Consider the following 25,284-nt stretch of genomic DNA (forward strand, 5'->3'; position numbering starts at 1 on the left):
TGTCGGCTTTCTTAACCTTGCTTTTTCTTGGGTTTGCTGTTGTGGTGAATATCTGGTACGTCTGGAGCCGTGTGTGAGCCATAAAGGAGCTGCGGGAACGAAGGGACAGGCTCTGTAGCTTGGTCTGCGGTGATAGGACAAGGAAAAATGGCTTCAAATTTAAAGAAGGGGAATATAGGTTGGATATAAGGAAGATTTTTATGATAAAGTGGTGAGGCAGTGGCACAGCTGCCCAGAGAGGTGGTGGTGCTGCATCCCTGCAGGCAGCCAAGGTCAGGCTGGAGGGGCTCTGAGCACTGATGGAGCTGTGGTGTCCCTGCTCAGCACAGGGGGTTGGGATGGATGGCCCTTAAGGGTCCCCTCCGATTCAAACCATTCTGTGATTCCGTGATAATTGCAAACAGCCAAGAGAGAGGCAGGACTCTCTGTTCCTTGGCAAAAGCCACCTCTCTTGCTCCCATGCACTGAAAAGGTGTTGCAGCGTTTCCTGCACAGCGTGTCACGCGGTGCTCTGATGAGCAGCCGGACCTGTAGCCCAGCGCTGAGCTGCAGGACCCCCCAGCAGGAGGTGTGGGGGCAGTGCCGGGCTGCCCAGCTCCAACCCTCTGCTGCTGCAGGTCCCTGTGTTCTGTAAGGTGCTGCGGGAGCTGCCAGCCCGAGCCTGAGGTGGGTTTCCTGTACTCAGGATCAGCTTTCCAGGGGAGATGCTGAAGCTAGTTGCTCTGACATCTTCTAAATTTCTTGGCTTAAGCAAGATAAGCTCTTAAAGTTCTGTTTTGATTGGGTTTTTAGTTCATTATTCCAGCTAATTACATTTATCCGCACTTGTTAGTCTTTATCTTCCTAGGAGGAGGCAGAGCAGAATTGTGCCCAGTTCTGTGGAGGACACAGCAGAGCCACGTACCGAGGGACTGACCCACACTCAGTATTCTTTCAGTGATTTTCTGAGAGTTGTAACGCCTGTAATTACCTGAGGAGGAAGAAACCTGGCCAGGTGTGTCCGGGTTGTAGCTGTCATGGCTTGGAAGTTCTGGTTTTTTTTGGTCTGAGTATCTGGAGGTCTTTGAGGAGCACGGAGTTCTGAATGCATGTAGTGTGCCCAGCAGACTGCAGTCTTACAGCTGGCGAGAGCAGGCAGGCAGAGGGAGAAGTGCTCCAAAGGACCAACCCAAGTAATACTTGGAGGTGGTGGAGGTGTTCAGTCTTATGATAGCTGCCCCTTAACTTCTGTGGTCTCAGCATCAGCTGTCAGATTGTGACAAGCTTGGTGAATGGGCTACAGGCAAAGTATTATAAATAAACAGCAAAGTATGCTACAGCGAAAGTTGCAGAGGATGTTTATAGAGCAGTAGATAAGTACTGAGCTTCCTGTGGTTTAAAGATCATTCCAACTGCAGTTTGTAGCTTTTGTTTCCCCAGAGCTGGAATTTGGTCGTTCTCATGAGTTTTTATTTGCTGTTTGAACAGCAGAGGGAATGTACCTCAGGTCCAGAAAGAAAAGAGGAGTATCACATGAAGGCTGCCTTTCCTAAGAGCTGGCAATGCTTTTACGTGTCTGTAGTCCCAGTCCTAGGAGCTGAAGATAGAAAACATGAATGAGGTGAGGACAACACGTGGCTGAAGCTGAGGCTCAGGATGTACAATGGGGCCATCGCTGGCAGCATCGAACTGCAGGAGGCAAATGTTGGCCTACAGCAAGCAAGTGGTGGCACAAGGCCAGAGAACAAACAGGAATCCCTTGTACCAAAGTGGTGCTGGAAACTGGGATTTTGAGAAAAGAGAGGAGAGACAAATGGAAGATGATGGACCTCTTCAGGAAGGGGAAAGGGGGCGGAGAGCACCCGGATGGGGAGCTTTGCCTTGCGAGATGCAGAGAAGAGTGACTGTCATTATTGATCAGCAGGGAAAAGGTGAATTAGTAATAGTCAAATTGGGTAAGAGAGTTGGGGAAACATGTATAGCTAATGAGGTTTGAAAGGGTGTTTCTGTTGACATACAGCCAAAGATAGTTGTATGTGAGCCTCGGAATAGCACGGAAGTTTCAGGATACAGGCCTTGAGCTGAGCTCCATTGAAGCAGCAGGAATCTTTCACCAAACTTGATGCAGCTTAGTACAAAAGCCCTTCTTGCCATACGTGTTGCTTTGAAAAATTAGCAGGAATGATGGGAAGGAGTCTCATTTTAGGTGAAAAAGGACAATTGATAATGCAATAGGCAGTAGCTAAACTTCTAAAAAATCACTTCTGCCTCTGATTTTGTAAGGTGCAGATTTGGAAGGCTAATGAAATTCTGGGCAGTGTCCCATTTAAGTTTCAAAACCACCTTCTGTATCTCGCATTATTTCACAATGCAGTCTCAGGAAGCAGCAAGAAACGAGCGTGCAGTTTCTTTTTTCCTTAATTGTTAAGTGTTAAACATCATAGTGGTGGCAGCTGTAATTCTACACTGAGATGCATCTTGCTGTATACATGTAATTAATTTATTTTTTAACTGAGGTAATGGCTTTGCTTAAACTGTGATACTTGATTTTAAAGTGCTGTCTCACATGTTTCAGCATGTTGTCACTTGGCCACTGTCCTTTGTGGAGTGGTGCTTTCTGTGTGCTTTTTTTCTCAGAGTGAGAGGATGCAAGGTGAGTCTCTGCAACTTGCACTTCCTGACTACTTTCCTGCTGTAAGTTCTGTTTACGTGGGGCAGATGGTGGTGAGTTGCTGTACAAAGGGAAGGAGGGTATTGTGCCACTGGGAAAAGGGTCAAATTTGAGAGGCTTTTTTAATTTCGGAAGTTAGAAGCTGCTTGTGTGGTGGCTTTTTTGTTTGGCCGGTTTTGTGTTTTTTTTAATCAGTTCACATCCTGGTGTCAGACATTTCCCTGGAGGCATTCAAGACCAGGCTGGATGTGGCTCTGGGCAGCCTGGTCTGGTGGCTGGCGACCCCTGCAATAGCAGGGGGTTGAGACAACATGAGCATTGTGGTCCTTTTCAACACAGGCCATTCCGTCCCTCTGATTTCTTTAGAGGAGTGCATAAGTCTTGAGACACTGACACTTCAAACGCTGCCATTTGCTGGGCAGTCCTGACCACTTGCAGTGTTGGCAGCATCTCACTGGGAGAGCAGCTGCCCAAATACCATGGGAAATATTTGCTTTATTTTTGACCTTTTGCTATTTGCTGCATCATTACACTTTAAATATCGTTTTGGACTCGACTTATTTTACAGAGCGAACGAGCAACATAAAGCCTTTCAATGTGTCAGATGAGGAGGAAGAAAGCAAAGACCAGCATTTGCTCTGCTGAGTCTTGCCTGTGTTGCTTGGAATGCTACAGAAGAAATAAGATGCTGCTCTGTGTGCTTCTGTTAGCATTTTGCTGGCAGTCCCCCCCCAAAGAGGGGGCGCACGCTCAGGCAGCGTGGTGCCCCCGCAGAGTAGAGTGCCCTGCCTTTGCTGGCAGGTTGTGTTGCTCAGCCTGCACCTGGGGTGGCCCTGTGTGCAGGGTTGGACTCTGATCCTAGTCAGTCCCTTCCCTTGGGGCACTCTGTGGTGGAGCACAGACCCGTGTTGGGAGCAGGATGGGAGCTCAGTGAGAGGCAGCTCTGAACGGCCATTTGCTTGCCCTTGGTTTTGCAAAGTTTTGTTCCACTCTGGGCCCATCGTTACATTACCGAGAGCCAGGTGTTCTGTGGGACGGCTGAGTTGGTGTCATCACGGGGAGAGGAGAATGGAGGCAGTCTGGACATGCTGTCCTTTGGGAAACTGTGCTTTGTGTGAGTGAAGTTGCCTACTTGAGTCCCACAGGTCCCTTGAAGAGCAGATGGACCCAAGGCAGCGTGTGTAACCTTTCCATGCAGATCCTTCTTCATTGTTGCTTTTGCAACACTTATTTCCCTGCTTCCCTTGGAAGATGGTTTAAAACTCAAGGTGGCCATTTCAGATGAAGGACCTTTCAAGGAACAATGTCTTCCCTTAAAACTTTTCATGTCTCAGGGTGTTCTTGTATCTCATGATTTCATTTTTTTGCTCTCAAAGCCAACAGCAGAGCTTTGGCTCTGTGAGTTTTGTCCTCACTGAGTTTTGTCCTCTTTGCGCCCCTCAGACTTTGTTTCCCTACAGCCTGCTTGCTTTCTTCCATCCAGGGAAGAGTGGAAGATGGACAAGAAATCATGGTCCTTCTTGTTAGCAGGTTTGGGTGCAGGAGAGCTGACTTGGAGGGCTTTCATCAGTTTTTCTGGACTGTTGCATCTGTGTGAGTGGGTCTGCTTTAGTTTGCGCTCCATCACGTTCAGTGCATGGAGTGGCAGTCTCTTTAATGGATTTGAGGTCAGGTGCAGCTTTTGCTCTCCCTCTCCCCCTTGAGAAGTAAGTGGTCTATATTTTTGTTTTTTCTCTTTTTTTAACTGTGATTTTAAGAAAGCACATCTGTCTTTGCTGAACTCTTTGTTCTGTTCTGATGGGTTTGTTGCCCAAGATTCATGCATATAATACAGTGGGATGGGGCCCAGCCCAGGCTTTGGGAATCTCAGGCAATCATAGTACAACTTGATCACACTTCCCAGCATGACATTTTGGTGTGGTGGTTTAGAACAAGCTGATTCTGCTGTCAGGGGATGGAGGAAAGCGGTGCTTGTGTGGATTGTGGTATGCGAGTTAATTCCCTTTGAAATGCGGGATGGGGAACCTGTGGACTTTAATCTTTACTGTGTTCTTTCTTTTTAGGCAGTTCCTTGTATCAGTGATAGATTCATGCAAGGTATCCGTAGTTTTGTACTGTTGGAGTGTTCAAAAAAACTTGTCATTTGAAAGGAATGCCTCAAGGTGTTCAGACTGCAGCTGTAAATTCCTCCAACTTTGGATGGTGTTGTTATTTTTCTAATTAAAAGTTCTGCTTTTGATTTGGGAGAGTTTATCCATGTCTGTGCATCGGATTATTGTGCTGAATTGCCCGGAATACTTGTGCTCCATGCCTGCTGTCAACCAACCAAGGGCATTGAAATGGGGCTGTCATTAATAGTATTTAGAGGGAAAGGGATAAACCAAAATGTATTAAGCTGCATCTGTCATGCTGCTCGCTTTGCTCAAAACCAAGAAAGGCTTGAGCAGCACTGAGATGCTGTCAGGGATTTACAAACGGTGTGCACCTTGCTGTTTCCTTTCAATGCAAGCTCTGGGCCGAGGTGGGCAGGGCTGTTAGACATCAGTGACCTTTTTGCTGTCGTTGTTTTTGTGTGTCTTGAAACATGGATGCAAATACGTGGGTTCCTCCTCTGCTGCCCGTGCAGCTCACGTGTCCAGCATTGCACTGCCGCTGTTCTGCCCTTCTAAGATTCCACTCAGCCTGCGAACCTCAGTCACTGTGCTGTTGAGGAAATCCCCTGAAAGAGGGGAACGTTGTGCATGAGCTGCTTGAACGGTCACTGCCTTGGAGAGCACACAGAGTTGTCGTTTTCCACTGCCACGTGAGCCTTTGTTTTGGGGAAACGTCCCGGTAAATAACCCCAGTTTGTTTTTGTCTTTCAGTATGTATGACCAACTGCCCTACGCTGATTGTCATGGTGGGTCTGCCAGCAAGAGGAAAAACCTACATCTCAAAAAAGCTGACACGCTATTTAAACTGGATTGGAGTGCCTACAAAAGGTGATGGACTTAATTTTGTTTGCAGGGCTGAGGTTCAGTGTTTTACCAGCCTAACTCCAAATGATTTTGTAGCCTGATGTGACTGTTGGCTACTTGGACTCCTGCTATGTCACCGTGTTTGTTTATTTTTGCAGCAGCAGCATACACAGATTCGCTGTTCTGTTCTGATGTTCGTATTCTGGTGGCTGCTCGTTTACCTCCATGTTGTAACAGATGGCTAAATCAACTTTGCCCTTATCCTTAGCTGCCTTATTTTTCCCTCTTCTTTGCATTGGGCTGAAAAGGAAGCACCTTTGTGAGCAGAGCAGCAGTCAGCACTTCTGGGTTGAAGTTCTGGCTTCTCCATTCCCTTTGTGAACTTTGTGCAGTGTGCAATTTATATGTAATGTTGTTTAATTGCATTTGTGGAACAGATTGCAGCTCTGTCTTTGAACATTACGACCCCGTGGAACACAGTTGGCTGCTTGTTATCGCTCTGAAGGAATTTATGCATGTCTGGGAGGAGAGGCTCAGACCAGTTCTGCCCTAATGTTTCATTCCTGAGCCTCTGTGGCATCTTGCAGGCCTAGATCGATGAGTGAACAAGACCTAAATCCATTTGAGGTTCTGAGCAGCAACCTCTCCTTGCTTTCTTTGTATGTGTGTAGAAGACAACGATGTGTTTTAGTGTTCTGTGCAGAAATGGTGGCTTTACAGTTACGGCTAGTTAATCATTGAAATAACACGAGATGTAGGAGAGTGTACTGAAGAATGGACAGTCAGCTGTTCAGAGTTTGAGTCATCCTGAAAAGTCCAGATGAAGAGCTGTATTTAAATTGCTGTTGGATTCTAGGACGTGGGTTTTGGCGTTCAGCTCTCTTAAATTCTTAGAAAGTTATCTGATGTGTTTTGTTTAATGGAGGCATCGTGGAGAAGGTTCTGTTACTTGAGTGTGGGAGTCTACAGAATTCTTCTGACTGCTTCCAGTGAGTTCTGTCTTGTCACACTGGTGCACCCTTCTGATGTGGCAGCATCCAATTTTTAGGGACTTGAGTTTTGTCCATTAGGCTGCCATTGAATAGAGGTCTAAAGATGTTATCCTGCATCCAAACCGATTTAAATGCATGTTAGATGTGTACATGCACATGTGTTCAATTTACATGTTACGTGTTTGTGTCACAGCGTTGAGCAGCCAGCTTTGTGAACTTTGCAGAGCAGAGCTGTAGTACTGAGCGATGCAATATTGCCCACCTCTGACTCGTGCTTGGTTGAATTCGTCCTGCATACAGTAAGACAAGAAATGGTGCCCTGCCTCAGGTACAGGGAGTGTTGTGCACTGCTGTAAGCAGCACATCAGATGTTTGTACCTGTGCTTAACGAGCAGCAGTTACAGCACTGCTGCCTGATTTTACAGAGGCATGCAACGTGAAGCTGGTATCTGGGCTTCCATCGGAGGCTGCTGCTTCTGCTTTGCTTTTGTCAGATGCCTTGGGACTTTCGTAGGAAACCACCGACCTTTGTTGTTTGTGTCATCATCGATGTAATTGTACTGAAGCTGAGATAATTTGAGATACCTCCCTGCTGGACTAGATGACGCGCTGCCTCCTGCTTCCAGTTGTTGGGATATGTGGCAACTATTCCTCACATCTGCTACACTGTGGCTCTTAATGCCTTGAAATTAGCATGTACTTAATACAGTAAGCATGCTTATCCTCTGAGACAGATGGTTACAACTTCTAGTTTATGTAAAGCAGAGAAAAGACAAACGGTGTCTTTTCACATAATGGACTTCAAGCACGAGTTTAAGACCAGAAGGTGAAGGTAAACAGCCCTGGGTTTTGCTGTTTGAATATTTGAGTCATTTATGCTGTTTGAATCCTTTAAGCCATCGGTTCTGGTTTCTGTCTTTTGTTCCTTCCAAAATCCTTTGTCCCTAAGAGTTTGAAATGCTTACAACTACAAAGGGCTTTTGTCTGGGCTCTGGGAAAGAAAGGAGGTCAGGTATCTGCCTGAACAGAGCTGTCTTTCACTGGGATTTTTGGATGCTACCCTTTGGCAAGCTTTGTGGAATAGTTTTGGCTGTGAGGTTGTGATAGCAGTTATGCTGTAAAACTTCTCCCCCGAGGTGGATGCTGGTGATAAGGACGAATGGTTGTGGTGCTGGGCAGCACTTTTCCTTTGCTGTGCATTACATTCCTGCAGTAGCTGTTTTTTGGTACCAGGTGTTTTATTTTTGTTGTTGTGGAGGCCGTGGCAACACTGGCCGTCTGAACTCACATCTCCTGTTTTTCTTATGAGGACTTACCAGCTACAAGAAAAAGCATGGCCAACGTTCATTAAGTCTGTGACAGAACAGCCTGGTTTATTCTGTCATCTGTGTCATACATCAGCGCTGTGGGATTCCAGCAAAACTTCCCTTTTGGAAGGGGATAAATAATGTTTATTTGTCCTCCTGCCCTGCCATCCAAACAGAGATGTGTATGTAAGCTTCTGTTAGGAAAACTTAAGGTTGAGCTCTTTCATCCTGAGTCTCATTCTTTATTACGTCCCAGCAGTGATGTCTGTCATTCCTTTTCCTCTGTGCAGAAGTCTGGCAAATACTGATGCCCTGAAGCTTCTCAGAGTACTTGTTTATCTCATGTTAAACAAAACTGCTTTGCAGTTCAGCAGAAAAAAACCTATAGGTCAGAAAACAAGTTAAACATTAATTGCACTACAGGGACCCACTTTAAGAGCTGTTGAATGAAGTTAATGAGGCTGCAGTGTCACTGCCTGCTGTGTGACAAAACAGGGCTGCCTTGCCCTAATCCCACATCTGGCACTGAGACCGACAGGACCTTTGCCCAGATAAGGAGTAGCTTTTATTGACCACTGTTAGCAGATTGTAGTAAGATGAAAGCAGCAGGAGTTGCTGTGAAATGGGTACAGTGATCCTTAAGGAGCAGAGCTGTTTGAACGGGGTTCTTAAACAAACAAACAAACAAACAAACCCAACAGAAATGATGTGTGATATGTCACCTTGATACCTGCTAAATTATTTTATGCTTGGAGGTGGTTTGGTTTCAAAGCTGTCATAATGTTGATCCTTGTTATCCTCTTGGCTTCTACTAACACAGTGCTCTTCTCTGCAGAGTTCAATGTTGGTCAGTATCGTCGAGATCTGGTGAAGAAGTACAAATCTTTTGAATTCTTCCTGCCTGACAATGAAGAAGGGTTGAAAATCAGGAAGTAAGTTTTGGGCATGTTTGTCTGTGCACAGCTGGCTGCATTGGAATGGCACCCTGTGTGTTTGCTCTTGGAGACTGCTTTAGGCTTAACTTTTATGTACCAAGGAAGACATAGGTGTAATAATAGAGAAGGAAGAGTACTCTAGGAAAGATGGAAAGGTGATTTCTTTATGCTACTTAACAACTGGGTTATTATTTTTCTTAATTGCTTCAGCTGAAGCATCAAAATATGCAGCAGATAAATACTTGAATGTGATTCTTTTTGCCTTTTGGGCAGACTTTTGTTTATACAGATATTCCTGCAAATTTTCACTCAAAACCAAAGGAGAATATTCTTCTTATTTTCTTTGTGTAAAATACCAGCTATTGGACGTGACCTTTCTGCTGCCCATATAAGGCTGTTTCAGAGCTTTTGTGAGGATCACAGAGAAAAGAAATCACACAGTTTCTTTTATTTTGGGTTTGCACATCATTTTTTTGCCTGCATGTTGGTCATTATCCACTCAAGAAGTGGCACACAAGCATTCTCTCCCTGAGGTTCTCTTCTTGGTTACCATATGTGTGCATCGTGTGCTTGACCAGCACAGTGCCTCAGTGAGTGCTGTGCTTTGCTGTTCTAAAACTGTGCAGAGCAAGGTGAGCCAGGTGTGGACATCTGTGCCAGACAAAGCATGTGGGGCCCCTTTGTTGCATGGAAAATCTCTGTTCTTCAGCTTAGACAAAAGACCTGTGGAAGAAATGGCAGAGGAGAGAAGGTCAGAGCGAGAGGGAGCTGCCCCTGTTATGGAATATCCACTGGGATGATTTTTCAGTTCTCTTCGTTGTTTATTTTTCTGTGCGTTTAAGAGACTACAGCATGAAACGACAAATAAAAGAAGTTCTCAAGGAATGGAAATAGCATTTGTTCAGACTGCTTAAAATACAGTGTATTTTGTTCTTAATGGCTTTGGCTCGGACAACAGAAATGTCTGAACTTTCTTTTGTGGCTCCCCTTTGCTTGTCCTTGTTCTCTTACCCCCCCCTTCCACTCCAGCAGCATTTGAGGACTGCTTACTGCTGAAGGACAACGACTTGCATAAAAGCCTCCAGCCTGCTGGGGACCACAGTGTAGCTGAGCAGTGCGTTAGCCTTGCAAGCCCCTGCCTTTTGCTTAGAGGTAGAACAAAACCTTTCGTGTGCCTCCGTGTCACCTGTTAGACTAAATGGTGGGGAACAGAAGGTGAAATGGACTGTGTGAGCTGATCTGCTTTGTCAGCAGTGAGTTTATATTTGTTTAGTGAAGGTTTGACGATGAATCTCAGTACCTGACATCTGTTAACCTTGCTAATGTGGAAATACTGTCAGGGTTGAAACACTTCAAGATAAAGCTGTGCGTGCAGAATGTAATCTGGGAGAGTGATACATCTCAGTCTGGAAGTCAAAACAGAGCACAGATGCATAGAAGAGCTGTTGAAATGGGCAGATTCTTAGGTTGGCACTTCAAAAAGGTTGTAGTTTTTCTTTTTTTAAGTAAGTAGGGCTGTGCTCTGTGCACGAGTAAATGGCACGTGGTGCTAACAGTGCTGCACAGCATTATTTGTGTGTTAGAAATCATAATGAACTTCAGAAATAACACTGGCATTGGGGACGTAGGGAAGTTGTGAGTGAGTTTATCCTTGTCCAGATCTCACACAAGTGTGCAGTGCTGGCGTTGGAGTTCTGTGGTGCTCGTGTCCTTGACAGCCTCAGCACAGATCATGTTGGATAGGTGCCTGCAGTGAGGTTTCTGTTTTCTCTGCTGGGCACTGACTTTGTTTCACTCTTTTTTTCAGACAGGTTTTTTTGACGTACACAATTGTGGCACAGTAGGTAAAAGAGAAGCAGTAGGTTACTGACCAATCATAGAATCACCAAGGTTGGGAAGATTAGAGCCACAAGATAAATGGCTGAAGTTGATTTGTTTTTCTCTCTTTTTGAGAATCAGATGAGGAAGCTGCTCTGTGTTGGTGCAGTCGGTGTCCTAGAGGAGCACTGCTTTCTTTTAGGCAGATGAGCACAGCCATCTCTGCTCTCCCTAGCTTGGTTCACCTCTCCTCATGTTCCCTGGTTTCTCGGGGTGACTGATTGGCAGTGCGTGCTTTAAGAGAGATGAGCCAACGTTTCCAGGTCATGTTGACCATAAGGCGTAAGTGCGTTCGTAAGATGACTTTTACTGGCGTTTGTGATTCCTTCTCTTTCATTTTTAAGGCAGTGTGCCTTAGCGGCGCTGAACGACGTCCGGCAGTACCTCAGCGAAGAGAATGGGCACGTGGCTGTAAGTGTCTTGATGAAGATGAGTTCTTGAACTGTTTCTCTACAAACCAGGGTCTGTCCTGGGCAACGCGCAGTGAGTGATTCCGGTGTCTCTGTGGTCTGTCAGATCGTCTTCTGTGATGACTGCGCGTTAGATCTGCCCTGTTGCTGCAGTGAAAGGAGGGCTGAAGTTCAGGGTGATGATTATACTGTGCAGTCACATTTGAGGGGTTAGCAGGGGACAGGGTTATACGAAGAGAACCATTTCCCTTCTCCACCCTGTGCAACATGCTGCTAAACGCTGCCTGGGTCTTTTTTGGCTGCACTTTTTTGTTTGTTGGTTTTTTTTTTGTTTTTGTTTTAATTTGGTAGTGTTTCAAGTGAAAAGATTTATTGAGCAGAAAGCACCCTAGATATTGCTTGGCTGTTGTGTTATTGATAGCGGAGCGATCTCTGAAGACAGCAAGAAAAACTCAAGGTACATCATGGTCTGAGTATGTGATGACAGAACGCAAAATGCAAGTTCTGGGAGGTCACTTTTATCTTGTGGTGTGGTGAAATGCTGGAATGCTCAGAGCTGAAGGTGTTTTTCTAAAGATTGCTACATATTTTCTTGCAACCAGCAGGCAGGATTTAGTGGCCTTGCTGGTGTTCTGCTGGTAGTTTTACCCTAGCATTTTCAGTAACACTGATTTCAGCATCTTTTTGTCTGTACTGCAGGATTGGTACAAAACTAATGCTGGTATGGGCCAGGAGATTCTGTCCTGTGTCTGTCTCTTCCTGTCTGACCACAGACTGCAAATTCAGAGTTGCCTTTCTGTGTATTCCATGGAAATGTAGCGCGTCCATTTGGGATCTCCTTTGGTCAGACTGAGCACAACCTGGAATCAGATGCTGAGTTTCTTTTTATGGTTGTTTAGCTTGGTTTATTTGTTTTCAGGGAATGGCAGTGTCCTGACTTAAAAGGAAGTGGATTGGAGGAAAGGGAAAGTGTTTTCATGGCTTTCCTTCACACTGAGACTTGGAACCCTTGTATTTATTGTCCCTGACACAATGCTTTCCACAGGCTGTTATGCTTTAATTCCTCTCTCTTTCTCTGTAACCATTTGTAGGTCTTTGATGCTACGAACACAACTCGAGAACGCAGAGAAACCATTTACAAATTTGGTGAAGAAAATGGATACAAGGTGAGTCAAAAGCAGAAGAGCTCTGAGCTCGTGCCTGGCCAAGCAGGGCAGTGCCATTTTGCTCCCCTTGCCTTGTCTGCACTGAGTTAACAAGTGTATCATGGCAGGCAGCTGTTGCTAGATGTGTAGTCAGTGGTGTGTGTTGTGTCCCTGAGCACTGTTTGTGATGCAGAGTCACCCCATCTTCGTTTTCCTTATCCTTAATGTTGCAGTGTTAGGAACTAATCTCTGCAGTGCTTTGCTTGTGTCATCCTGGGTGTGTAATTCTCAGCCTACTGTTAGCAAAAACTATTTACATGGTGGTTCTTAGTGCAGGTCAGATTTTTCCTGCAGAGAGACATAAGGAAATGCGCGTAGTTCTGTGTAAGCCAAAGGCTTCCAGCTTTCTGCCTTCTGTCCAGGGTTGCTTTGTGTTTAGCTGTTCTCCAGTAACCTTCCCTTTGCCCTAGCTTTGCATCTCCATATGCCTTTAAGACAGCCAAACAAACCTCGTGAGGCTGCTCCATTACTTGAAATGTTCCTACTTTATTCTTTCAGAAGCATTAGCTAATTTATGCATGGCTGAACCTGCATTCTCCCCATTTATTTCTCACTCTTTCATGCTAATTTTTTTTCATTCCAAAATTGTTCCACATTGTTGTGGAAAACGGTGTAAAGCTTCAGGAAACAGCAGACCAGCAGTTTTTGCTGAGTAGGTCTGGAGAAACGGGATGCCTGAGCAAGGGAAGGGAAGTGTAAGGCAGGCTCTGTTAGAGAAGGGTTAGCAGGGAGCTGCTCAGGCTGCTGACTGTGCGTGTTGGTGTCCAGAGGCATTTCAATTCAGCTGCTTTCTTCCTTCTTTCTGTTCATGTGGCTTCCTGTTGGGATTGAAGACGTTTTTTGTTGAGTCAGTGTGTGTCGATCCAGAGGTCATTGCTGCAAACATTGTGGTGAGTACAGGAAAGTTGGCTTTAACTTCCTGAAATCACGAGATTGTAGAGTATCTCAGTATTTCTAGAGGCACATTATGAGAACTTCCAGTCATGAAAGCCATTAGTTGCTATTAATGGAACAGTTTGCCTTTATTTTCTCATCTACACATTTAACTCAGAAGGTAAATTTGTTAAAAATTAGCTCTTAATTAGAATACACGTAGAGCAGTATCTGCAGAAAAGGAGCTTTTGTGTCATGTTCCTCCTCCCCCATTTGTTTAAACGTACATTGAAAAGGGAAGGTAACCCATGCACTGATCTCTCATTCCTGTTTTGAACAGCAAGTGAAGCTGGGTAGTCCTGACTACGTTGACTGTAGTAATGATGAAGCAACAGAAGACTTCATGAAAAGAATAGAGTGCTACAAGAACTCATATGAGACGTTAGATGAAAATCTTGACAAGTAAGTGCAGCACTGTGATCACAGCTGGATTACATTAAGTTGTTCCATCAGGGGACGGGCGATCCCGTGTTGGGGTGAAGGCTTTCTGGCTGTGCTTTTCATAGCTTGAGCTCTGTTTCTGCTGGTAAGCTAGAGTGTGAGGGATAACTGCCTTACATTTTGTTCTGGGACAGTGCTCCTCTGATTTTTTCCTACTTGAGAATGGTGTGATTCTTCTAGGATGGAGCCAACGCTTTATAAATTGTTCCAGATGAGCCATAGTGTTTTGTTGTTTTTGTTGTTTGTTTTTGTTTTGTTTTTGTTTTAATGGATAGGGAGACCCGATCAATTTGTAAACATAAATTACTTTGTTGATGTGGTGAGGATATGTTTTTATCACATCAGTCTTAAAAATGTGACTTCTTACTTTACTTACTTTTGCAAATAATCCTGTACGTGTAGCCTATGAGAAACTTTCATACCTGGATCATTTGCTTTCTTGCCACAGCACTGAATTGTTCTTCATTAACTTTTGGTGACTGAAAGTAAGGTAGGGATGAATCAAGTGAGAAGGAACCAGGATTTCATTCTGAGCCACACTCGTGTCAGGACTCCTGGTTGGTTTCAGGTTCAGGGCTATAAGGAAGGCTGAGCTACATTTTAATGTAATTGAGTGTAAACAATGTAAAGCTGATGCAGTCGGATCAGCTCATGCGTGAAACATCTGTGATGGACCTAGTGGTTGTGGCCATGTGGAACAGCAGTGGCTGACTTCACAGAATGCAGTTGAAGGTGAGGTGATGGTGCCTGCTTCTCACTGCCTCCATTTGGCTTCATTGTAAAGTGTTTTGGTTTATTATGGTGCTTGAAGAAAATGGTGGTTATTTTCAGTCTGTTAGGCTTTCATTGTTCTTTACGGATGCTGCTCTGAGATGAGAAAGGATAAGGAGGAGTGAAAACTGAAATTACAACCTCTGTGGTGCAGGGGGAGTAGAATTCATCTGGTGCTTCCAGATGACTGCTTTGTTTCTGTCATCATTTGAGGATTGGCCTGTGGTACTGATGGTTATTCCAGGGGTAACTGAGGCTTACTCTGTTGCTGTGGCTCATTGCCCCTTTGTTTTATTCTACCAGAAACTATGTGGGATCTTATTTTTTTTTTTCTTGTTGTTTGCTCATGAAAGGGATCTTTCTTACATTAAAATTATGGATGTTGGAAGGAGTTACCTTGTGAACAGAGTGATGGATCACATCCAGAGCCGGATTGTCTACTACCTCATGAACATCCATGTGACCCCTCGGTCAATCTACCTCTGTCGACATGGAGAAAGTGAACTCAATCTGAAGGGGAGAATAGGAGGGGATCCTGGGCTGTCTGTCAGGGGGAAAGAAGTAAGTCAGTCCCTCCAGAGCAAGATGGCTTTGGGTTTTATTTACATTTGTGCACGTGTGTGTGGTTTGTCCTGCCTTATTACGGCTTTCGGCTCTGCATCCCTTCGCTCTTCATGTCTTAAAGGATTTCTTAGCTGTGTATGTGGGTAGTGGGAACTGAACGGGGACACTTTGTGTGTTGTGCTTGGGTAGAAGCTCTTTTGTTATTGATTGGAATTTCTGTTTCTCCTAGAGCACAAAGCAGTTGTCAGGGAGGCTTTAATTTTGATTGTAGTTTTGTAAAATCCTGCCTTGTTGGCTGACCTGTAAAGCTCACAAGTTAAAAGTGAAGGAAAAATTCCTGAAGGTGAAAGTGGGGATGGCAGAATAAATGACTTCCTTTTACTCCTCTCCCTCCTTCCAGGGTTTCCCCTTGGCTTAACAGAACATGCTTTTAGCAAAAGCCTTGACAGAGCCGTGTGGCAAAGTTATAATGAGCTTGCAGGGGCTAAAGCTTGTGGCTTCCAATTTGACACAGTATGTTGCTTCTGAGCCCTCATCCAATGTCTCATGGCTTTTCTTGCAGTTTGCCAAGAGCTTGGCACAGTTTATTAATGAGCAAAACATCAAGGATCTGAAGGTTTGGACCAGCCAGATGAAAAGGACGATTCAAACTGCTGAAGCTTTGGGAGTGCCTTACGAGCAGTGGAAGGTTTTGAATGAGATAGATGCAGTAAGTTCTTTTCTGAATGTCTGAAGGTTGCTTTGTATGCTGGGGATGCAGGAAACATCATCTGGTAACAATGTGCCTTTTAGGTGATAGAAAGTCAACTGGGGGGTGGATATGGTTGCTAGAAAATTGCGATTCATTCCTGTTAAATGTTTTATTAAAATTTAAGAATCATTAATTTAAGAATTGTCATAGCTCTGGTTTGTCTCAGGAGAAGAAACAGTGCCAAGAAATTGTTATTAGTAGGTGGGGGTTGGAAGGGAGAGGAAAAAAAAAGAAGAAAAAACAAAAAAGCATTGCTGGTTGGCAGCACCCAGCTGCACCTGTAGCACAGGGCTGCTGTAGGTAACACAGCCCATGCGATGGCCCTGTTGCCAACGTGTGTAGCTTCACTCCTGCTGGCTTAATGCAGTAATTTAGAGATTGATTCCACCAGTGTCTGGGTCCAGCTGAGTGTCCTGTTCATGGTGCCTAAAGATTCTCTCTCTTAAGTGTCAGAGTGAGGAAAAAAAAAAAAAAATGTTATATTTACATGTGATTTTACTGTTAAGTGATATCTGCTTTTTGCACTGTTGGGAATGGGCACATTGTCATTACCTTTGTTACCTGTAGGGAGTGTGTGAAGAAATGACATATGAAGAAATACAGGAAAATTACCCTCTTGAGTTTGCACTGAGAGACCAAGACAAATACAGATACAGATACCCTAAAGGAGAGGTATGCTGCTTTTTTTTCTCCCAGGGTGACTGACTTCCTCATCGTCTCTAATACAGCCATGCTGACTTCATTAAAGCATTTTTCTTTCCCAAAAAAGTTGTGCTCTCCTCCATTGGAAGTCACATAGGAGCATTTAAGGACTGATTCTGGCAACTGGTCTGATGGTTGGCGACCCTGCACACAGCAGGGGGTTTGAAACTAGATGATCACTGTGGTCCTTTTCAACCCAGGCCATTCTATGATTCCAGTCCATTTCATTTGATTCAGACCTTGGAAAAATAATAGATTTGGAAAACCAGTTGAGGTATTTGATTTTGTAAGCGTTGATTTTATGCTGGTCCTGCAGTGATGTAACAGGAAAACTGATTGCAAGGCTTCAGCACACTGCCTGTGCAAACGTGCTGCAGGATTGCCTTTATTCATTGCTGTTGTCAGTAATGGTTATTTTGCATTCAGTTCTGGATGAAAAGCTGCAGAAATCCATAGCCATATGGATAGGTCTTTCACTTCAATAAACTCCTTGCCTCTGGGAAAATAACATGCCGGCAGCTTCTCTAGAGCAAAGCCATCACAGTGGAGCAGCTACCAGCTGCCACATGGCCTGTGTGCTGGCACTGAAGGCTGGGGATCGGGGCAGCAGGGCAGGCAGGTAATTGCAGCAGCTGCTCCACACCCTCAGTGACAATGAGGAACCGGAGCTCAGAGGTGGTCTTTGCCCAGCAGTCAAAAGTAATCGCTGTGATAAGAGCAGCCTTCTCACAGGTGTGACCTCTGTCTCACTAATGAAGCAGCCATTAAGCTGCAAAGTTCTCCTAATCCATTTGAACAGGAAGCATTTGTTTTTCTGATGGAAGCCTCCTCTGGGATGGGAATCGCCCTGTTGGTCACAAGCAGCTCTGCAGGCAGGGCCAGCCGTGGTGTGAGCCTTCACCTGTGTGCTTGCTGACATTCTGAATGAAATCCGGGGGTTTTGTGGAAAATCTTGAATGTAATGTCTAACTTAATGAGGCTCTTCCACCAAGGAGATTTCTTTTCAGTACATCTGCTCTTTGATACAGGGAGGATCCAATTGGTGGCTTTTAATTTAAGGAAAATTATTACTCACTTACTGTGGTTGGCAGTGTCCCAGTATAACATCTGATGTGAAGTTAGGGTACCCACTGTATATATGTTTACCTGTGAAGTTTTCCCTTTTTAATGGTCTGTTATTTTTTTTCCTTCCTGCTCCACTTCCCTCCCAGTCCTATGAAGACCTTGTCCAGAGGCTGGAGCCAGTAATTATGGAGCTTGAAAGGCAGGAAAACGTGCTTGTCATTTGTCACCAAGCTGTCATGCGCTGTTTGCTCGCGTATTTTCTTGACAAGCCTGCTGGTAAGTTTTCCTTCATGTGTTACAAGTGGTCTGCTTTACTAAGACACTGAAAATCTGCTGATAAAGGTTCAAAGCAGAGACTTCAGCCACCCTCTGATGATACAGGAACTTGTGCTGGGCAAATACGTGTTCTCATTTTTGATCTATTCATGTGACCTGATGGGTGATTTTACTGAGCTGCCTCTCACCTGAAATGCTGTAGTGTTTGTTTTTCTCCTTTGTTTTAATAGCATATCTGTTGTATGCAAGGAATGAAATAGGTCCAGTGTCAGATGGACTTAAAGTGCTTGGTCTGGCACTGAATAGAAGAGTTAAAATGTCTGTTATCTGTATGTCGTGTATAATCCAGTGTTTGATTTCTCAGAACAACTGCCTTACCTGAAGTGCCCACTGCACACTGTCTTAAAGCTAACCCCAGTGGCTTATGGTAAGTAGTGTTTCCAAAAAGTCTGAATGCAGCATTGCCAATGTCTGTGTTGCCTGTAAAGGTCGTGCAGTATTTAACTTAAAATGTTTATTTTGGTATAAAAAAGAATGAAACAGGCTTGACTCTGTGTGTGTGTGTGTGTGTGCGTGTGTGTGAGTGACCATATAGCCTTGTTAGAATCCATGAATCCTTTAATTTTTGTTTGCTTTGTGTTATGCCAAAAAATGTGTTTTTAGTGTGAAGACCCTGAAACTGCCAGTGATTGAAATGCTCGTGGATGGTTTTCTTGAGTTTTTGCTTCATATGCTATTTGAATGATTTTTCTGGCAAACTCCTGCCACTTTGCTCTAGTCCTGCAAGATCTCACTTTTCATGGATGTGCTTGAAGATCTTGCTTGTTAGAAGACGAGCAGACTTAATTACATATAGGTTTACCATCTTATGAAGGCTGTTATCTGTACCCTTCAAATATCTGTGCTCTGTTTTCCTGAAATATTTGCTCCTGAACCTTCACACCACCACATGAACATTCTTCGTTTGTTTTGCTGGCATGTTTCTTAGCAGCTGTTCTTAGTGCTGAGCTCAGGTTCAGGTGGGATTTGTTGGTAGCCTGCAGAGTGCAAGGTGTGGGTTCCAGCATGAACTTCTCACTGGTTTTAGGCTGATAGCTGGTGACGTTTCATGTGCTTTTCCACCCCAGCTTAGCACACGTCTGCTGAAAAGTTTCTTTAAGAGATGGCTTAATTGTATCTTCTGATACCAAATCACAGATCAGAAGATTACAGACCAGGAGGAGTAACTGCACAATTTACCCAGGAAACAGATGGCCAAAGAAGGTTGAGTTATTCTTGGAAAAGTCAAAGCTACCTTTGATTATCAGCATCGAAAAATAGCAGTGTAGAAACGTACTTTGGTTTGGTTTTAGATTCAGATGAAGTAGAGGCAGAGTAACGAGCTGCTGTGCTAGGAGAGTCAAAAGAGGTTTTGTCACTGCATTGTGGTTATGCCTTGCAGTAAGTGCTGTGCTGACATCTGGTGTTCCCAGCCTCGCATGACACGCTGCAGGTCGGGAAATGGAATTGTAGGATGAAACAATAAGAACAAGGAGAACTTCTTAAAGATAAGGTCAGGTTTTGGAACCTGGCTTCTCAGCTCAGTGATCACGGGCTGTTTCCACACTTGAAGGTTTGTGTGGTGGTGGTGGCGTGGTTTGGTTTTGGTTGGTTTGCTTTTGTGGGAAGTTTGGTGACTTTGTTGGGAAGCTTGAAGAGGGCCTCATTTCATGGAACCACAGCGTGGTTTGGTTGGAAGGGACCTCTAAGATCACGTAGTTCCAACCCCCTGCTGTAGGCAGGGGCGCCTCCCATAGCCCAGGTTGCTCACAGCCCCATCCAGCCTGGCCTGGAGAGCTTCCAGGGAGGGGGCACCCCAACCTCGCTGTGCAGGATGGTTACTGGCACACCAAATGAGAATGGAGAAGTGGTGTAGAGGGCTTTCCTTGGCCTTTTGCCTTCACTGAAAGAAGGATAAAGACATTTCGGTCAACCTGCTTCCTAGAATTTGACCATCTCAAAGTACAAGGGCTGTGTAAAACACTTGTGAACTGCCACCTCTATAGAATTATTTCAAGCTGAGGCCTCCCTGGCAGCCGGGGGGGCCAGGGTGAGTGGCTGGATGTGGCGTGTTCCGCTCCTTTCAGCTAACCACTTTCTGGGGACGCATCTCCCTCAGGGGTTTGCTCTTCCTGGCACTGGAGGCTTGTGGTGTCTGATCTTTAGATGGGGAATTGTTGTGGCCTGACAGCTGGGTGTCAGCCAGCAGTGTGTGTACAGAGGGGCTGGAGGACTGGCAAACGGTTTGGGAGCACGCAGGAGAGAGAAGCTGCACCTTGCTGTAGGTATGGACCTTCTCATCAGTAATTAAAAAACAGTTAGGAGTGTGCATGCCAGCAATTAGCTGTGGAGAAACTGAGTGCCTCTGGTTTCTGTTGACTGCAGGACAGTTTTTCTCAGAGACTGATCTCAGCCCTGGGTAAGCAGTCCTTAGCAATGGCCGGCATCAGAGATCAGTGCTCTGTGTGACTGCAGGGATGACGTGCATGGATCTATCAACAGGAGGATGACTGGGGTACTGTGCCAGTGTGAGAAATGCACTTTTCCCTCCTAAAATCTTCTTTCTTGTCTGATATTTCCCTGAGCGTTGACCTTCCTGCGCTGTTTGCTCACAGTGTTTGTGACAAATGAAGTTTCTCAGACTCTGCATTGCAGGGAAAGGCAAATATTTGCCATATTCCTTTGTGTCATTCTTTGGAAAGTGCAGTGGCTTTCTGAGGAAAGGCTCAGGTTGCCTTTTTGTGGCACGCAACAAGCTGATGGAGCGTTAGGAATTTAGGAAATACGTGAACAGGAAGCTCTGAAAACTTGATTTGCTGTTTGTGGCAGATGCTGGGCTCTGTTGTGTGCAGTGTGTCAGAGGGACGTCACAGGGCTGCGTAGGGTGGCTGTGTAAAAGTGCTGGTGTGAGATCTGACTGCATTTGGCAATTTGATGCTGTTTCAGTACAAGTTCCCGCAGCATATTGAGTAATTATAATTTGCTAAGTGGGTCAGCTTGTTCTACCCACGTGACGTGTAGTTGTGTCTTCTCAACATTCGCACTTCTCTGGAATCATTTATTTCTCTATTTATTGTGAATGGAAATTCCCCTCCAGAAGGAGGGCATGGCATTCCCCTCCATTTGGGCATGAAAGTTTCGTTTCTGCTTTGCACACATGGAGGAATGGGGTTTATTAATGACATGAAGTGGAATCATTTCTGCATTTTAAAAAATGAGCAGCATTTGTCTTCAGTACTGTTGTGCAACCCCAGTAAGTCTGTGATGTTTAAACACAACACAAAATTACAGCAATCTTCTTGATGGGATGCTTTTGTTGGTGTGTGTTGGAAGACGAGAATTTGTGTTATGAAAAATAATGATAAAGCAATGGTGAGACTAGGAGATGGTGGTCAGATTGAGAACAGTGTTCATCCTGGTGGAATGCATTCATTTCAGTAGCTTTAGCTGTTCGGAACTTGGGGAACTCTGGCATGAATCAGAAGAGGGAAGCGATTCTCCTTCACAAACTCAAAATCCGAATCGTAGATCAGGTTGCATCTCTAAATTGCATCCTTACCATGACTTCATTTTTCCAAGCAACCCAATTCTAAAAATGTGTTTTTTATCAACAGGATGTAAAGTAGAATCTATTTTTCTGAATGTCGAAGCTGTAAACACACACAGAGACAAACCCGAGGTAAGAATGTTTTTTTTGTGGGTTTTTTTTTTGACTGAGAGAACTTGACATAATGTTCTGATCTTGGCTGATTTGTGTCCTTGTGGTTAGAAGTGATTCTGTAACTGCTGACCATGTTCAATCTTGCACATCAGGCTTTTCAAGGCTGGAAAAATACTTCTACAGAGCACAGTGTCCATCTAAAAACTGCATGAAGTTCTTCAGTGTTGTCATTCAGCAGCAGCAGAGCGCGGGCACAAAATATTCAGTTAGGAATGCCGTGCTTATTTTGGAGAGAGCCAGTAATGAAGTGATAATCCTCTTCTGAGACATCAGAGCCATCAGCTGTTTCGTCACTGAGATCCACGCTGTGTGCTTTGCAGAGTGTTTGGAGGCTGAGGAGGGCTCTCAGGGTTCAGCAAAACAACGGGGAAAGGGAGTGGAGTGAGCTTGGGAAATCTCTGTGGAGATGGGAAAGCAGGCTGTGACAGTTTGTGCTCTCCCTGTGTGGGCCTTTGGAAGTCCCTTTCAAAGGTTTTCTAGTTCAACTTCCCCATTGCTGCGTTATGGAAGTTACATACAGTGTGTCGTGATTAAAATGTTCTGGTTCCCTTGCAGGTCCTCGTGCTGATGGCACTGAGAATGGCAGTGGTTCCTTGCTGAGGCTGAGAGCCATGCCTTGTAGTGAATTAAAAGTCAGTTTGGATAATGTGAGGAAAAAATGCTGTGGTGGTTTTCAGAACAAGAGCTTACAGTGAGGAGGAATATAAAGATAAATGTGTGCTGTCACAAGACACAAAGCACTTCGCTTATATGCGGGCACCCATTTGTGGCAGTTGTGCAGAAGTGTTGGAAGGGTCTGCAAAGATGTTTTGTTTTAATGAGTCAGGCACTGAGTTCTGGAAATCCTGACTTTGGGCCATTCATAGTCAAGATATTTCCATGAGGCAGTCGCATTTCCTTTCTTCCTTTTCTCCTTTATCTTCTGTGTCCTAGTTTGGCGTGCTAGGTTCGGGAAATCCATTCTCATTTGATGGTGCCTTAAAGCACGGTGAGAATAAGTGAGGCTGTCTTGGAGCAAGTGTTACTGTTACATGTGTTGAAATATGTAGCTCAGTTGTAGCTCAGTTTAACACGTACAGTTTGTCTGATTAAATATTGGTGCTGAATTTACAGCTTGCTGAAGCTCCGTGGGAATTACTGTTGGAAATACTGCTTGATGTTAATTTAGGAGGAAAGCTGTGCATGTAGTTGGGCAGTGATGTGGTGATGCTGGAAGTGGTGGGTGAGCATTTCAGGTGCACACAGGATTGTGCAGAGAGTGGCATTGCTGCCTGGACACAGACACAAAGCTGTTTGGTTTAGAAAGAAACCAGATGGATACAACCAATAAGGAAAAGAGCAGAGATGTGCTTGGGCTTCTTCCACAAAAGCGTTCGTCCCTGCCCCCCAAAGAAACCCAAACTGGTGCAGGATGGGTGGTGATCCGTTGTGCCTTAGTGTAACTGGTGAAGGGCTGAGCTGGTCCTGTCTGCGTCTGGATGTTGCTCAGAGGGCTGTGGATGTTTCAAAAGCTTTCATCTCCACAACCTACAGAAGTGCTGATTGTTTCTGCTAAATGAATTCTTCAAATACTCTGTTGAAGGCAAAGCATTTAATTAAGCGTTGCGTCACAGATTTCAACACCACTCAACAAAGAGACCGTGATGAAGAATTGCCTGCTGTGCTGTTCTGTGCTCCCACGAGGAATTTGTAGCCCTGCCTGCAGGACAGTGTGCTCCTTATCTGCTGCAGCTGAAGAGACGTACTTTCACCCTGCTGCAAAGTACTGCAGTATTTGTTCATGGTGTCTGCAGAGCTCATTGTGTGTGGGTGATTTGTCTCGAGTGGACTGAAGCCTTGTGTTTGTCGGCACTGCAGTGGCTGACCTTCTCAGATGAAGGAGTTCAGCCTGCACTGAATACAAATCAGGGGCATTGCTTGAGCTATTGCTCAGCTCCTCTTTTTGGTCGGAAAACGAGCGCTGGGTAAAAAGAAGCTGTGTGCTTCTGCCTTAGGTGGTGGGCACGGGGAGGAGTGCTACTTCCAGCAAGAGATCCAAATCCCCATTCACCTTTCGTTTTTGAGGGGGGAGAGGAGCTATTTATTATTGACTTTGCTTAGCACAGGGTGAAGGGCATAAAGCCTGAAGAACGCGTTAAGAGAGCTGGCAAGGTATTGCTAAATGGGCCACGTTTTTAATCCGCGCGTTAGAAATGCGCTCAGCACAGTTCTCACCATCTGCAGTCGTGGCTGAAAGGAGAGCACGGGGCAGCGCTGTGGCAGGCCGGGCTCCTGAGGCTTGTTCAGCAGTCAGCTGCGCTTCCTTGCGTGGCAGGCAGCGGGAGGTACACGAGATTGGTGGCTTTGGTCTTACTGCTGCGTGATAAATGCTCTCCTCTGTATTTCTGTTGCTACACAGAACGTAGACATTTCCCGACGTCCTGAGGAAGCCCTTGTAACGGTCCCTGCTCATCAGTGAAGGCCGTGTCCCAACCAACCGTCCAGCTTGGGTGCCATTTTCATCTGCTGCTTCAAAATAAATTGAAATACTAATTATTCCAATCGCCTTGAAAGAAAAAGTAACGATGTAAAAACAGGGGTGTAAAAACGCCAAAGCCAACAGTTCAAAGCCTGGAGTGAATCTTTGTACAGTGCGTGGCTTGAGAGAATGATGACAATAAAACCGTACTGCCCTGCTTCGTTTATTGCAGATGAGTTGTTGAACAGTAATCAGCTGTCACTGGAGCATTGTTTCTATACATTGCTGTAATGTAAAGATGCTGCAGCACTGACTCCCAAAGCTGTTGAGCTATTAGAACAGCCAGTAAGCATTTAATGTCAGCTGAAGGGGGTTTGTCTGTGAAAGCTGTGAGGCACATGATAAGTGAGGCACCACTGTTATCTGTTCCAGTGCCCCTGGGAGCAGTTGGAGTGCTCTGTTGCACCAAATAACAATTTGCAGTTGCTGTGCAGCCTTAATCCTGCTGGTCTGCAGTGCTGGAGCTCAGCTTGTGCTCACCAGTGGAGAATAGTGCAAGTATTGCCACAACTGCTAGTGAAGGTACAGGAATGTGTGTAAGTGCTTTCAGTGTGCAGCTTCCCTTAGCAGCTGTTGTGCGTTAACCAGCCTTGGGAGCAGAAGTGACTTTCCATTCCTTTCAATGAGAAACCAAGAGTGGAACAATAGATGGTGTTTGCTGTGCTGAAACGGGCTGCTGTGTGAGCATCTGGTGCTGCCCTGCTGGCTCTGTGGAGCACGCAGGTCAGTCTCTGCTGGGAGAGATGCCGAGCCATGCAGGGAGCAGAAGGCAGTTATTTGCTGGTTGGGCTGTGGCTTGCCCTGCAAGGCGTGAAAACGGGAGGCTTTTCCTCCTGCCGTAGGAGCGTGATCTCAGAAGAGCAGGATGCAGCTGAACTTGGTTCCAACAAAAGCTCTCACGTGCTGGACAGACTGCAGTCCATTTGCAGCACGCCGTCCCACGTTGGCTCTGGCCCTGCTGGTGGGCTGGGCTGGGGGAGCTGGGATCCTCCGTGTTGTGACCGTGATGTCAGTGGTGTTGTCACCTCTCACAGTTTGCGCTGTGAGAAATATTGTGCCATGGAACTTTTGGTGAAGATGAAATCTGTGCAGGCTTCTCTTGCAGAAAAACAGAGTTTTATGGAGGTGGGATTTAAAAGCAGTTTCACCCCCGGGGGGGGATTTCCCAT

The 25,284-nt window shown here is 45.2% G+C and overlaps 1 protein-coding gene across 2 annotated transcripts; it reads left to right on the forward strand.

Moving 5' to 3' along the window:
* Nucleotides 1-5,519: 5,519 nt before the first annotated feature.
* LOC306950086 (6-phosphofructo-2-kinase/fructose-2,6-bisphosphatase 4) lies at nt 5,520-24,055 on the forward strand (the record flags this gene model as incomplete). Of its 2 annotated transcripts, XM_079540210.1 has the most annotated exons (13): nt 5,520-5,631; nt 8,742-8,838; nt 11,064-11,130; nt 12,221-12,295; nt 13,168-13,224; nt 13,548-13,669; nt 14,833-15,040; nt 15,606-15,752; nt 16,362-16,466; nt 17,708-17,837; nt 18,202-18,264; nt 21,491-21,555; nt 23,996-24,055. In XM_079540210.1, 13 exons carry the CDS (start codon nt 5,520-5,522, stop codon nt 24,053-24,055), a joined length of 1,308 nt encoding a protein of 435 aa, XP_079396336.1. The 2 variants fall into 2 exon arrangements, with proteins under 2 accessions (XP_079396336.1, XP_079396337.1); XM_079540211.1 differs by lacking the exon at nt 8,742-8,838 and having other exon boundaries at nt 5,547-5,663; nt 11,068-11,130.
* Between the last annotated feature and the right edge of the window lie 1,229 nt (nt 24,056-25,284).

Source organism: Tetrao urogallus (genome assembly GCF_951394365.1).
Source record: "Tetrao urogallus genome assembly, chromosome: 10".
Taxonomy (NCBI): Eukaryota; Metazoa; Chordata; class Aves; order Galliformes; family Phasianidae; genus Tetrao; species Tetrao urogallus.